General features: G+C 43.3%; 1 protein-coding gene across 5 annotated transcripts in view; it reads right to left on the bottom strand.

Annotated features, from left to right (window-relative positions):
- FGD5 (FYVE, RhoGEF and PH domain containing 5) overlaps positions 1–14,391 on the bottom strand; it is a 130,767-nt gene that overhangs the window by 36,478 nt on the left and 79,898 nt on the right. For 4 of the 5 annotated variants that reach the window (XM_081852282.1, XM_081852283.1, XM_081852280.1 and 1 more), the window contains exons 6-9: positions 12,374–12,525; positions 10,780–10,936; positions 4,319–4,406; positions 146–196 (exon numbers count right to left, since the gene is read on the bottom strand). In XM_081852282.1, the coding sequence (XP_081708408.1) occupies positions 146–196; positions 4,319–4,406; positions 10,780–10,936; positions 12,374–12,525 (448 nt within the window). The remainder of the gene's footprint in view (positions 1–145; positions 197–4,318; positions 4,407–10,779; positions 10,937–12,373; positions 12,526–14,391) is intronic. The other variant, XM_081852281.1, reaches the window with a different exon arrangement.

Raw genomic sequence — 14,391 nt, 5'->3', positions numbered from 1 at the left:
GTAATTTATCTTAAAATCAAGCTGAGATCTGAGTACAGTGATGTTGTTTGTTCACAGACTTCTTCCTGGACAAGTAGAGACACTAGCTACTTATAAGGCAAAATAAATAGTTATTATTATTATCATTTTTTAAATTCTGAATTACCTTGTGTTTCTTCATACTCAGCGGAATCAGGACAAAGGTTATTCAAGTAATCTGTGGGGAATCAGATATAAAGCAGGTAGTAAGTCTCAAATAAATTCCTTTTGATCCACTCTAAACACTAAACCCTTAATCTAGGTGGGTTTTCAGCCCAGATCTCAGACTGGTGGAACGGATTCTGTTGCGCTGAAGGCAGCCAGCCTTAGGCAGCAATCCATTGCACATTAACCTGAGACTAAGCCTAAGGAACATAGTAGGATCTACCTCCGAGTTAACATATATACAGGATTGTAAACCACACTAAACCTAAGGTTCAAGATCAGGTTTGCAGCTTAGGCGTGTTCTGGGAACATAAGAAGAGCCTGTTGGGTCAGGCTAATGGTCCATCCAATCCAACAACCTGTTCTCACAGTAGCAACCAAGATGCCCGTGGGAAACCTCAAGCAGGATCCAAGCCTATGAGTGCTCTCCCCTTCTGTTGTTTCCAGTAACTAGTCTTCAGAAGTTGTAGAAGCACAACATAGCCTTCATAGCTAGTAACCATTGGCAGTCTTCTCCATGAATTCCAACAATCCTCTCTGAAAGCTGTCCAACTCAGTGACCACTATGGTCTCCTACCCCATATTTCAACCACTTGTAGACCTCAGTTTTCTGTTCCCAGGCAAAATGCTATCAAAGAGGGGGCCTGGCAGATTTCCCTAGGCAGAGAAGTTCTGCATCCTATGTCCCATAACAAAGATGGCCCCATTGCACTTCAGAAAGCAGCAGGAAATACGAAAAGGGTTCTTCAGCTGATCTAAGTGGATGGACAGGTTCACATGGGATGAGACGCTCTTTGAAGTCGTGGAGAAACAGAATGCATGAGGACATGCATCATTTCCCTATACATAAGAAGGTTGGAAGTTTCAGTTCATTCAAGAAGATGCCAGTGCTAGGGTAAGAGTCAAAAGAATGGGATTTTTAATTGCAAGATTCCAAACTGCCTAAGATAATGGAACAATTTCCCCCCGCTGACGCTCCCCCCCCCCCCCGGATTAATTATATTCTAGTTTAGTTACAGGGGATACTCCTATGAAGGATTAAAAATAGATAAACACAAACTTATTCCAAATTGAGAAATTATGTTTAACTGAGTAAAGCAATATTTAATTCTTGACTGCATGCGACTTGATACAGATTACAACTGCGCTGAATTAATGAATATGAGTTGCGTTACTGATAGAAGTTTATACAAGAAGATGAGGGAATCTGTTATTTCTGGATCTCCCTGGACTAAGGGAAGAGCTGTTGCAATCACCACTTTGCAATATCTGTGTAGGCTATACGCAAAAGCTGTCGCTGGGGACTTGAGGCATTGCTTATCCCTGCCGGATGAATCATTGTGGTCTGCAGTAATTTTTCCCAAATGTGTATGGGAAGGCAGAAGCACTGCAGCTGTAGTACTTTGGCTGGTCCTCCTAAGTGTATCCTGCAATGAATTTTATTACTCTTGTTTGGTAATACGAATGAGAGCAACAAGGCTGGAATGATGGGCCCCTGTCAGGAGGAGATGCAACAGTCCTTTAAGTGGGGGAAAGGGGTCCTCTGAGCCCTTTTCAGCAAACAAACATTCATCTCCCTACTTGGAAAAAGAGAATTAAAGCAAGAGAATGTGGCTGCAAGCCACTAGCCAGTTACACATGCTTAAAGTAAATGGGGCAAAAGGGTCAATAGCAGATTGTACAGATGAGGAAGGTGTGGATCCAAACAACTGCAGAGTTCAAGACATTTGCTTGACAGGAGCAAGGGCAGCAGGTTGGATCCAGAGTCACAGAAGGAACTACAATCCAGCTGAGGTTCCCACCGGAAGGAGGAGGGGAGGCAATTTTTGTCTCCTTTTCACTGCAGTCCCCATACCATCTCCTACACTTGAGGATCTCAAAGCACTCTTCAGCAGCTTTTCAGAGAGCAGAGAGAGCTACAGGGGAAAGGAGCAAGCAGCAAATATCAGCCACCTCTCCCTCCAGCAGTACAGTTCCATGAGTGGTTCTAAGTCAATGATTTTTGAGGTCATTGTTATGTTCTCTGGAAAGTTGACTAGGGATCAACCAACTAACAGTCTTCCCACTTACAGAGCACATGCACTCCAGAGTATCTGCATTTCTTGCTACCTGAAAACCTTTCCCCTCCCTTTTCCTAGCAAATGAAATTGACAGAAAACTTCTCATTGTAGTTGAATTAAAGTTGGACAGGGCAACGTAACATTGAACTAGTCCCCAAAGAATGATCCTTTTTTTTAGATCAGTGCAGACAAAAGAAAACCTTGTTAACACCCAGTGTCAGACCTGTCCATGAAAGCTGTACTGGTGCTCAGATCAGGAAGACATCTTATAGTATCTGGTAGCTAATGGGAGTGTGACATTCACAGGGCTTGTTATACAGCAGGCAAGCTGTTTACAGGCATGCTATATGCCAGGGGTGGCTAGCCAGTGGCTCTCATTGGACCCTATTTCCCATCAGCCCTAGCACTGACCGATAATGATGAGAGTTCTGGTCCAGCAACCGTTGGAGGGTCACAGTTTAACCACCCCTGCTATATGTGAATACACCAAAGTCATCTCACTACTACTATTACTAATTTTATTATTTATACCCCGCCCATCTGGCTGGGTTTCCCCAGCCACTCTGGCTGGCTTACAACATAATTTTACAGCAAACAAATCTGTTTAATGTACGAAACAGATGCATGGACCTATTAAGATAGTTGTAGTGAACTAACACCCCCTTGCTTAGCATCTGTGGAGGAAACCAAATCACCCAGCAAAATCACGCATTGGCATCTGGTAGTCACTTGCGCTGCTGTTCTTGCAAAAACAAAAACCCCCCTACAAAAAACAGGAACCACTGGGAAGACGGCATTTCTTTGGACTTATGATCAATGTTCTTGGACCAAGATGAAAGTACTTCTAATCAGTGCTGTGAAGTTCTCTTCGGGAAGTTCCCTTTGTTCTAGTCCATTGATTTCAGTTCTTTCTAATATGTTCTGAAGCTTTTTTTACCACTTGCTGAATATGGGTGGGATTTCTTCCCATTGCCCGCCCCCTGCAAACTTCATCGTATGTCACTCTCCACCAAAAGACATGGGCCACCCCCGCCACCTGCCCATCTTTATGCCTGAAATGCTCCATAACTGGAATTCCTGTGGACTCATCTAACATGCTTTGCTTTGGGATGAGGTTGCTTTCAACCCAGCCTGCCAGGCTTTTCACTTTTCTATTCTTTTCTGCTCTCCTGATGGCTTCCAGGCTTCCAGCAGTGATAATGAAGGTGACATTTGGCAGGCAGAAACATTGGGGTTACAAATACAGCTTGACACAAAACAACGGATGCTGAACATTCATGGGGAGGAGCGGAAGCATAGGATCAGGCCTTGTTCCTGACATACATGTGTTTAGTAGACTTTGGGAACAGATCCTATGCATAAGCAAGTGGCTTCTGATCTTGTATACAGAGCCTAGCCCATGTGCACAAGGTCTGTTCTCAGAATCCATTGGGGATGAGATCAGCTACCACACTCTGTTTCCTTCCAATGCATGTTGGCTGCCCCTACATTTGTCTGAGAAGGAAGGGATATAGAGTTTAATACAGTATTTTCTGATTGGCATAAACTCTACAACATCTCAGAAGAAAGACTATCCTCACACTCCTGCAACCCGAGGCCTTTTAAAGTGGAGAAGACAATAATCTTACATGTTGGAAAGTATGTTCTCTGCTACAGAGCTACAGACTCTCCACTCCATTTTTCAGTGGAGTTGCTGTCACTGAGAGAAATCCATGATAACATTGAAAACAAAAGGTTGAAATGTTTAAGTCAAGTGTGCTATGAGTCACAAGTTACTGGGATTCTCTCAGAGTGTATGGGATTCCTGCTCTATCTTCATTCTGCCTCTGCCTCTTCAGATTCATTAGTATTGCTCTGTCAATGTTTTGTGGAAAATCCAAATTGTTATTTGCACCGACTGAGCACTAAAAAGCGGTTTTCCCTGGAGGAAGACAGTGGGACAAGAGGATGTGCGGATAAGCTCTAGGTTGACTTTCAAGGGCGATAATGCCTGAGAATGACTATAAGCTAGGAACAAACCAGGCAAAAGGAGGAGCCTCCGATCATGGGAGTGGCATGTTTTATATCTTGCTTACCTGTGAGGAGCACATGGTACTGGAATATGCGCTGCACCACTTTCAAGAGCTGATGTTTCACATTCAAGGGACTCCCACCACGAAACTGCTGTCCTCAAGAGAAGGAAAATAAGAAGGGTGAAGGTCAGAGCTCAGACATCCACAATCAGAAAATAATCAGTCATCCATCCAGGTTCACATGACTGGCAAGAGAGACATTTAAAGCGCTGTCAGAGAGAAGATGTGCCCAGGTAGTCTCCAGGAGCTGACCTTTTGTCCACAATGTTTCAAAATGAAACTAAAACCCAATATTAAATTTTCATGATTATTTATATTTTGGTCGATAGTCAAAATAGACTTTAGAAATCAGACTCCATGCGACTACAGATTTCAAGTGACCCTTGTATATTTTTGTGGCTACAGCTGGTTGACTGGAGCCAGCTGGAGGGTTCCTGCCACAAGCAGCTTGATATTTATAATGCATGAGTATCTCAAGGCTAATATAAAATCCAAGAACTTTCCCAGAAGAAGTTGACATTAGTGCTGTGCGCAATCCACAGGACAAGTGTCTCTTCACTTGGGCTAAAAGGTCGTGAGTATACAGTGGGGGCCTGACATGAGCTCAGTAGCTAATCATAGGGCTAGCAGAGAAAATAGATGTGCCTTCATGACTATTTGACACATCTGGCGAGATATGGCCCATTGACCTCAACACTGTTCTTCTCTATTGTGACATGCTCACAAATGGTATTAAAAAGTGAAAGGACCACTTTCCTTTGGAAAAGCAGGCGGGGATTACCGAGGTAAACACAGAGCAGAAAGCAGGCTACTCTTTTCCTTTTAATACAGAATTTCTGGCATAAGTTTTAAGATGTATTAGCAAATGAAAATTGTTTCATTTCCCCCAAACAGCAGCTCTGAATATAACCAACTGCATGAAAAAGTATACACAGTCTTGGCTGGGGGGAAAACTAGGCTTGCCATTGCATGGTTCAATTAGTAGAAAGTATTTTGTCACAGAGCTGAGTCAAGGTGAGGGGAGTTGTGTAAGTTATCACTAGCAGAGACTCAAAACTGATGGCAAGTACCATATTTGAATTATCTTATTGTCTCGGGAGGGGGCACGCTGTTTCTGCTCCTATTTTTTCTAATGTAATTTATCTTCTTTTTTGAAAACTATTTTGAAAATGTTTTTCATAGAAAAAGAAACAAATAATACATCGGAAAGCAGCGACATGCTCAAGAGCTCTACATATGGGCAGATTCATATAGGAGGAGATGGTCCCACAAGTGGCTTGGTCCCAAGCAATCCACGGCTATGAAGCTAACAATGAGCAACTTAAATTGCACTTAGAGCTGAACCAACAGTTAGTGCAGCAGGTACAATGGGGTCACATGATTCTGCACTGACTGAAGCTTCCAGCAGCCTGTTACAGTTGCCCAATCATTGATGCAACACATGCATCTATCACTCATGGTAATATATGAGAGGGCTTTTTCTGTGAGGGCAGCACTCACTGCTCCAAGAGCTTGGATTAGCTCTTTCTCTGTGTACTTAGGTTCCACCAGCAGTTGAATCATCTTTCAACAAGCCTTTGATCCCTGCCGCTGCTAAAATTATTAGATGTTTGTTCTGGCTCTCTGGATTGTTTTTCTACATTTAATTTTGGTCATGTGTTTATTATCTTAGGGTTGAGTTTGTGTGTTTTTGGATCCTCAGTGTTCTTTAATTGTACTTGTCTCGCTACGTTGTGGGTTGTTTTGTAAAGTCTCATGCCTTGAAAACGGAATGGAAATATCTCGACAGGGAAACAAACAAGTAACGTAGAAATAAGCATCTTGTTACTGCGACTCCTCCTCCTCCTGTTTCCAAGTCTGAGAACAAACTTCAGTCAAAAGTTAACAAGGGTCATCTGGCATGGATGAACTATGAAACAGGTTGCGACAATCCAGGCTGCCTTGGCCAGCCCTGGAGCCATTAAAAATGAATAGCCATGTCTCTGATGGGACGTCGTTGCCACAACTTACTGTCTCATCCATTTGCTACTTTCCACCTAAGTTTCCATAGCAGCTTCAACAAAGAAAACAAAGGAGAAACCCAGGGAGTTTGCGTTAGGAACCTTCAAAAGCCGCCTTATACTGAAATGAGACCATTGATTCATCTGAAGGAGCGTCTGCGCCCCCATCGTTCTGCCCGGACGCTAAGTTACAGCGCAGAGGGCCTTCTCGCGGTTCACTCACTGCGAGAAGCAAAGTTACAAGGAACAAGGCAGAGGGCCTTCTCAGTAGTGGCACCCTCCCTGTGGAACGCCCTCCCATCAGATGCCAAGGAAATAAGCAACTATCTTACTTTTAAAAGACATCTGAAGGCAGCCCTGTTTAGGGAAGTTTTTAATGACTGATGTTTTAATGTATTTTTAATCTCCTCTTGGAAGCCGCCCAGAGTGACTGGGGAAACCCAGCCAGATGGGCAGGGTATAAGTAATAAAGTAATAAATAATAATAATAATAATAATAATAATAATAATAATAATTGTTGTTGTTATTATTATTATTATTATTATTATTATTATTATTATTATTAAAGTCAGTATTGTCTATAGTAAATGGCAGTGGCTCGCCAGAACTTCAGGCAGGGCTTTCTCTCAGTTCTACCTGGAGATGCTGGGGATTGAAGCTGGGACATTCTGCATGCATAGCAGATGCTCCACCACTGAGCTGCAGTCCTTCCCTGAGATTTCCACCTGCTGCTGCTGCTTTTCTTGTCTTGGATTTGCGGTGAAAGGGGAAGCGGCGTCTGTTCAGTTTCTGATCCTCACCATCATCATGCAGTGATGGCTGCTTCAACACAGCTGTCTATTGTCCACTCGGTGCTGTTCGTGCATGGAGGATCTTCTCAGCATGCACACAATGCTGTCCTCATCAAAATGTCACTCCATATTTTCCCCTACCTCATTTCATCCATATTTGCAAGTTTTGCAGATTCCCCCCCCCCCCCCGGTCAAATTTTCAGTGGAAATGGCAAATACGGAGGAAACAGGATCAGGATCAGGATCAGGATCAGTTTCAAAAGTGATACAGTGCTGGTTACAAACTTAATTTGTTCCAGAGGTCCGTTCCAGAGGTCCAAAGTGATACAGTGCTGGTTACAAAAGTGATACAGTGCTGGTTACAAACTTAATTTGTTCCAGAGGTCTGTTCTTAACCTGAAACTGTTCTTAACCTAGGTACCACTTTAGCTAATGGGGCCTCCCGCTGCCACCACGCTGCCATTTCTGTTCTCATCCTGGGCCAAAGTTCTTAACCCGAGGTTAAGCAGAGTCTGTAACCCGAAATGTTTGTAACCTGAGGTGCTTGTAACCCGAGGTACCACTGTACAGGAGAGATTTGCCTTTCTTCCATCACCATCCCTTTAAACGAAGTTGCTGAGTGTTATTCCTATTTGGATACTGTTGTGAGTGGGGAGAAGATCAAGGATACAAAAACGCGAAGCAAAACCCAAACCCACAGGAACCTTCTGAGTTCAGATTTACGACTCCAATAAAAATCCCATTAACTCCAATTGTAGCGGAACTGAGGGGCAACACACCAAGCTGAGATAAAAGCATTAACACGGCAACTTTTATCCCTTACTTAATAGTAGGGTCTGTGACGTTCCTGTGAAATACATTCTGACCCTGCTTCCTGGGGCATTGTGAGGGAGATGGGGAAAGGGCAGAGTAAGAACCATTGATCTGAAACACACCAAAGGCATCTTCAGAAGAGCTGTACTGATTTATGTGCCAGAAAAAAAAGAGCAGGATTAAGGCAAGACTCTGCATTAGTCCCAAGGGAATAGAACACATTCAGCTGCCAAGCATAAACTCAAAGAGAGTCGGGACCTTTCTGGATATAGGGTCAGGCACTAATTTACCTCTGAATTGGTGAACTGGGAGGACAGTTTAGACATACATATCAGAATTAGGGAAGGCAGAATCTGAGAGTGTATTACTGGGGCTAAGATCAAATCTCTCCCCACCCCCAAAAATGTATGTGGTGAAAATTGGGGGGTTGATCCCAGAAACAGTTAAATCTTCCTTTTTTATTTTTATCTTTTCCCCTATTTTTCCATTGCTGCCTATGGGGACATTAAAAATTGAACTTTTTTTAAAAAGAGAGAGAGAGAGAGAGAGAGAGCCCCCACATTAGTTTTCTGGATCTCAGCATGCCCCAAACACAACATTCTTCTGGAGCATGGTGGTGGTAGTGAGGAAAATGGCTGCTGCTAAAAAAAATATGGCTGCTGCTATCTTTTTGTGGTGGCAGCCATTTTCCTCCCACAGTGCCCCAGAATGCTGCTGTATCTAGGGTATTCTGAGGCCAGAAAATGCCAGTGGATTGGTTGCTGAAGGAAATATGTTACTTTTGGCAGGTGGCAAGAAAAGGAAGAACAAAAACAAAGACCCTACTACTAAAGGAGAGCAGCTCCCTGAATTTGACCCCTATTCAGGGTCATAATTTGCACCTGCTACCAGCATTAGGGTTTCCAAAATGATAATTACATCAATCCTGACCTAAGCTCTGGTATCTACAATACAAATTTATATAGGATTTATACCCTTCTAACTGTTATGGTTTCCACCAAAAAATCCTTTGAATTTTAGTTAGTGAAGGGCGGAGACAGAGAGCCATGCACCTGTCAGTCAGCTAATGTCATATGATTTAAATCACAACAGGTGAGTTAAACTTCTGGGAAGAACTCTATACATGCTCCCAATGCGTCCTTTGCAAGTCTCCCTTGAATGCAGCCGCAGCTGTAAAGGAAGATTGATTCCTCAAATTGAAATTGGCACCATATGACACTAGATGATGGACATGGTGGGCCAAACCATGTCCTAGGCCAAATGGGGAGGCCTGGCAGCCCCAATGAGGCCCATGGGTCAGACATTCCCCACTGCTGGTAAACGGACTGACAATTTTCTGTTACATTAAAGGCGGACAGACTTAGTGGAATAGAAGTGTTTGGAAAACATATTCTCTGCCCTGCAAACATTACCTTAGAAAATGTGTTTTCAAGTAAGAATCTATGTCTAGAAGGCTTTCAGATGAACCAACCCCATATGTTGCTGTAAGTGTAGAATCCCATAGTCTTCTCATAGTCAATGAATATGCAGCCCCTGAAGGAGCAGAACTAAGTCAGGTGCTGTTAGCACATCTAAACCTCCTTCCTGTCTTTATTCTAACAGAGAGTTCTCAGTTTCTTCCACTTTACCCCCTCACAAAATTATAGCTTACAAGGTTCTCTGGGGAAAGAGAGTAAGTATTAAACCAGATAAAATCTGTGGTATGAATATGCTCTGAATATCAAACACACAGAGATGGGTTTTGTGAATATATCCCTGCTGGTGAGAATACTGTCATTGCCTTTGAGACAAGCAGTTTTTGACTCTAGTACATTGAATACCTGGGCAACAAGGAAGCACAGCCCACAGGATAACCAAGTTTGAGATAAGCCCCCCAAAACAATTATTGCAATTAGAAGTCTGCCTTTCCGATCAAAGCCTTCAGAGCAGCATTCTTAGACTCCATTTTTACAATTTTGGCCTCAAGGGTTCAGACAGTGAAATATCCACGGGCAAATGTTGACAAACGGTCATTTTAATGAATTATCATTATTAATATTTCAGATGTGCTGCAGAGGGAGACATAATCCATATCTCAAGGGCCTGACAGCCCAAGCCACATTAAAAATACAGCAGCCAATTTATCCTCGTAACCTTTTCTGTCAGATAAGTAAATATTACTACCTCTCCTCCCCTACCCTTTACAAATGGAGAAATGGATATATATTAAGGCTGACATTGTGTGCATCACCACCAGAAGAAGAAGCGTCACTGTGGCAGGAAGCAGAAGAGAGGGACAAAGTTTGCATTAGTCCCGTTCAGGGATTCTAAATTCCTTCTACACTGAGCATGAGCACATTAGCCCTATGGTTTTCCCTGTGACAGCTGGAAAGATAACCTCTGAGACTGTTGGCAAGTTAGCAAAGGCCAGGTTGCGGTAATGTGCAGGACAGAGGATGAAGGAATTACTTAGTTCCCATACATTTGGTGTCAGGTATGGAGTGCTCAGTAACAAGACAATCCCTGACCTAGAATTCTTGCTGCTTCCATCTCCCATAGCTGCCCACAGTTATGTGAGAATGGATGATCACACATTCATTGTTGTTGTTGTTTTATTATAGCAGCCCTTGCATTCCATACATAAGGGCACAAGCAACCCCAATTCTTCTCACTTGAAGGTGTGCAAGTGGATCTAATAGGTACTCCTCCAGACTTAACCCTCCTCCAAAGCTATCCCTGAACTGAGTCATCATTAATACCCCCCTACATGACCCTTTCTGAGCTCTGAAGGGAGGGCACACAAGGAAGGAAGGAGAGAGTGATAAAGAGAACTACAGGACAGTCCTAAAGCAGTGTGAGGAAAGGACTGAGGGCCCTTACCTCAAATTCCCGAACGACAGTATCCAGCTGGGAAGTTTTAAGGCGGGCTTCATCCAGCAAAGCCAAATTCCTATCAAACTGCATAATGTAAGCCGTGTGGTGAATGAACCTTGATTCCCTGGAGAGGAAAATGTCAGCCACTTTCTGGTGATCTTCCCTAAAGCCACATCAGGATAAACAAACAAACAAACAAATGAAAAGGTTACGACATTTGGGGCTTTTTCATTTAGGAAACAGGGAAGTAAGAGAGGTCATGATAGAGCAGGCATAGGCAAACTCCGGCCCTCCAGATGTTTGGGACTACAACTCCCATCATCCCTGACCACTGGTCCTGTTTGCTAGGGATGATGAGAATTGTAGTCCCAAACATCTGGTGGGCCGGAGTTTGCCTATGCCTGTGATACAGGCATATGAAGATTATGCATGGTGCAGAGACAGTGGACCGGGAGGTGTTTTTCTCCCTCTCTCATCACGCTAGAACCCAGGGTCATCCAGTGATGTCACATGGTGGAAGACTAGTGTGCAGACAAAAGGAACACACACACACATGGAATTCACTGCCACAAGATGTGGCTGCCATCTTGAGTGTTGTTGTTGTTGTTTTTTTAAAAAGGGATTAGACAAATTCATGGAGGATAAGGCTGTCATTGGCTACTAGTCATGGTGACTGTATACCCTGTCTCCAGAACTGAAAGCAATATGTCTCTAACTGCCAGTTGCTGGGTAACATGAGCAGGAGGGTGCTATTGCCCTCATCTCCTATTCTTTGCTTCCCAAGGAAGCCGTATTAGCCACTGTGGGAAACAGCCGAGGGGGTCTTTGGTTTGGATCTTTCCCACCTCTACTGGATGCTGCCCACAGCCATTCCCATTTATCAGCCCTGAGCTGCTTTGTGAAGAACAGGCCTTTTTAATACTCCAGGTCCACACATGATGCAACACACCTATCTGAAGACAATCCACTGGCCACATCTGGTGGCCCAGCAGAACCTCAACAAACCTCCTGTTCGGGGAGCTGGCCCAGGACTGTGAAAACAAGGATTTCGTCAAACGTCCCACAAGCACAATATATGGTTGGTGGGCTATTATTTGTCTTGATGGCAAATAAATAGGTTCTATATATTTAAAATGTTGATATCCCACCCTATCCATTCAGGCTCAGTGTGGCTTTTGCACATCTCTTTTCACTTACACAAATACTGCAGACGGTATCTGTGACTTACTATCTTGTTATCGGGATCCCAACCTTCCAGCAAAATGTACTTTAACAATGGTAGAGGAAACATATCTGGAATCTATTGAAAATGAGGTCATTCAGTAGCCAGATATATAATGCCTGAGTGCATAGCATCTGGAGTTCTTACAGATCATGCTACCATGTTCTTGTAACAGATATAATGTAAAATCTCAGGGTGGAGGATAGCCTCTTAGCATTCAGGGTGAGGCCATCACAGAGGCAAGCTGTCTCACATTCAGTTACTTTTGATTCTCCCTCTATTCAAAATAAATAGGTGCTTGGTTTTCCTAAAGATTTCAGGATGTCGGGAAATGGATGCCGTCCGGAGATGGTATAAAGGCCTTGCTAATTCACTTACCAATTGAGAACTTTTTCTTCCAGCTCTTCCAGTATTTCTTGGTGTAGTTTGTAGATTTCTGGGATCTCATTCAATCCTTCCTTGAGCTTTGCTTCTTCATGGTCATTGTTATCTTCATCTCCCAGCACTTTTAAGACAGCTTCATAGAAATCCTGTGTACACACAATTCAGAATATCATCTGTAGGCTGTTGCCCAATACAACTCACATGTTCCTGACTACCATATTCAAAACCTGTCATTCAGTGCCAAATTTCTTGTCTGTGCCTTGGTCATTTCTCTTCCTGACTAGCCATTTGCTTTCCTTACCTCTTGTTGCCTCACTTTTCTTCAACTAAGTTAAGGTTGACCCAAACCATAATTTTCTGATGCCACGCAGTCCTCTTGTGGGATTCAAGCACTCCCTTGTCAAGAGCTTGAAAACCTTTCAGAAAGACCCTTGAAACAGGGTGCGAATTTGACACAGAGGCACTGTGTGAAATCTGAGATGTCACAAATGAGAGAACTAGACCAGCCGGACAATGATTGTCTCCTTGTTTGTTGGTTTGAACCAATTTTTACAATACTAAAGAAAATATTTCCCCATGAAAACAACTTGTCTAGTTTTGTATCACAACAATAACTTACCAAAACCAATGTACTAGTTTCCTTAATTTTATGCATCAATAAGACCCCTAGTCTTCATATTTAAAGACTTCCTACTGTTCTGCTCCAAACTACATTTCAATTCCATCTTTCCCTTAATCCCCTTTGTAAAAAAACAAACAAAAAACCTAATGCATTATGGTCACCCTTTGTTCACCTCACTGACGCGCCCCTTTATACTTTCCTCAGTACTGCTTCCTTGCCCTACAACATCTGCCTTCGCTAAATAAACCCTTCCTCAAAACAGACTTCATTATAGTGTTGTTTTTCAAGATAACAAATTCCTTGCACATCCATGTGGAAAACTGGAATTTCAGTTCTGTCTGCCCTTATGCAATAGTCAAGGCACTTCAAAAAAACCACAAAACCCCTCCACTAAAAATTATGATAGTTATGCACTCCCCTCCGCCCCAATCATAGAGACGTAGAGGCAGCACTACTGGATTTAAGCTGCAATCATATTCCTGCTTACCTGGAAGTAAGTCCCTTTGGACTAATTGGGGCTTACTTCTGAGTAAACATGTACAGGATTGCACTGTTAAGGTCCCTAGCATGAGATGGAATCTCTTGGAACTGAACAGTGTCACTGTCAACACCACCAGCAAACACATCTGGAAAGGCACAAAGCAGAATGCATGCTATGTGAAAAGAGTGTGAAAGGCATGCAGCAGTTTGCTCCCCAGACTTTCAGAGCCCAGGGATCTGAGTCATCTTTTCACAGATGATTGTACGGTTTCTGCAGAGACCCGCAGGCTAGTGTCTATCGGAAAATATATAGCTCCAAGGCATTTCAATGGAACCAAATCATAAATCACTGTTCATCTGTCCTTTTTGTAATAAGCATCTTGCCTCACTGCTAGCCCTTGTTAGTAGGGCTTGTGTTGTCACACATCAGCAGGTCCATTTATTCCACAAAAGTCAGCAGCAAAAACAAGGCAAATGGGGGGAATGGTACCCATCAACAATAACCCATAGCAATTGTTTTGTCATTGTTGATTTTTAAATGTATGTCAAATGGGACCGCGTTCAAGTTGTGCATGTCCTTTCGTTGTGGTAGGTAAAGGTAAAGGGACCCCTGACCATTAGGTCCAGTCGTGACTGACTCTGGGGTTGTGGCGCTCATCTTGCTTTATTGGCCGAGGGAACCGGCATACAGCTTCCGGGTCATGTGGCCAGCATGACTAATCTGCTTCTGGTGAACCAGAGCAGCGTATGGAAATGCCGTTTACCTTCCCGCCAGATTTACCTACTTACATTGGTGTGCTTTTGAACTGCTAGGGTGGCAGGAGCAGGGACTGAGCAACGGGAGCTCACCCCCGACCTTCTGATTGGCAAGTCCTAGGCTCTGTGGTTTAATCCACAGCGCGACCCGCAT

Source organism: Podarcis erhardii, assembly GCF_964252035.2.
Source record: "Podarcis erhardii genome assembly, chromosome: 2".
Taxonomy (NCBI): domain Eukaryota; kingdom Metazoa; phylum Chordata; class Lepidosauria; order Squamata; family Lacertidae; genus Podarcis; species Podarcis erhardii.
The sequence above is the reverse complement of the archived record's forward strand: the minus strand, read 5'-3'. Positions and strand labels throughout refer to the sequence as shown.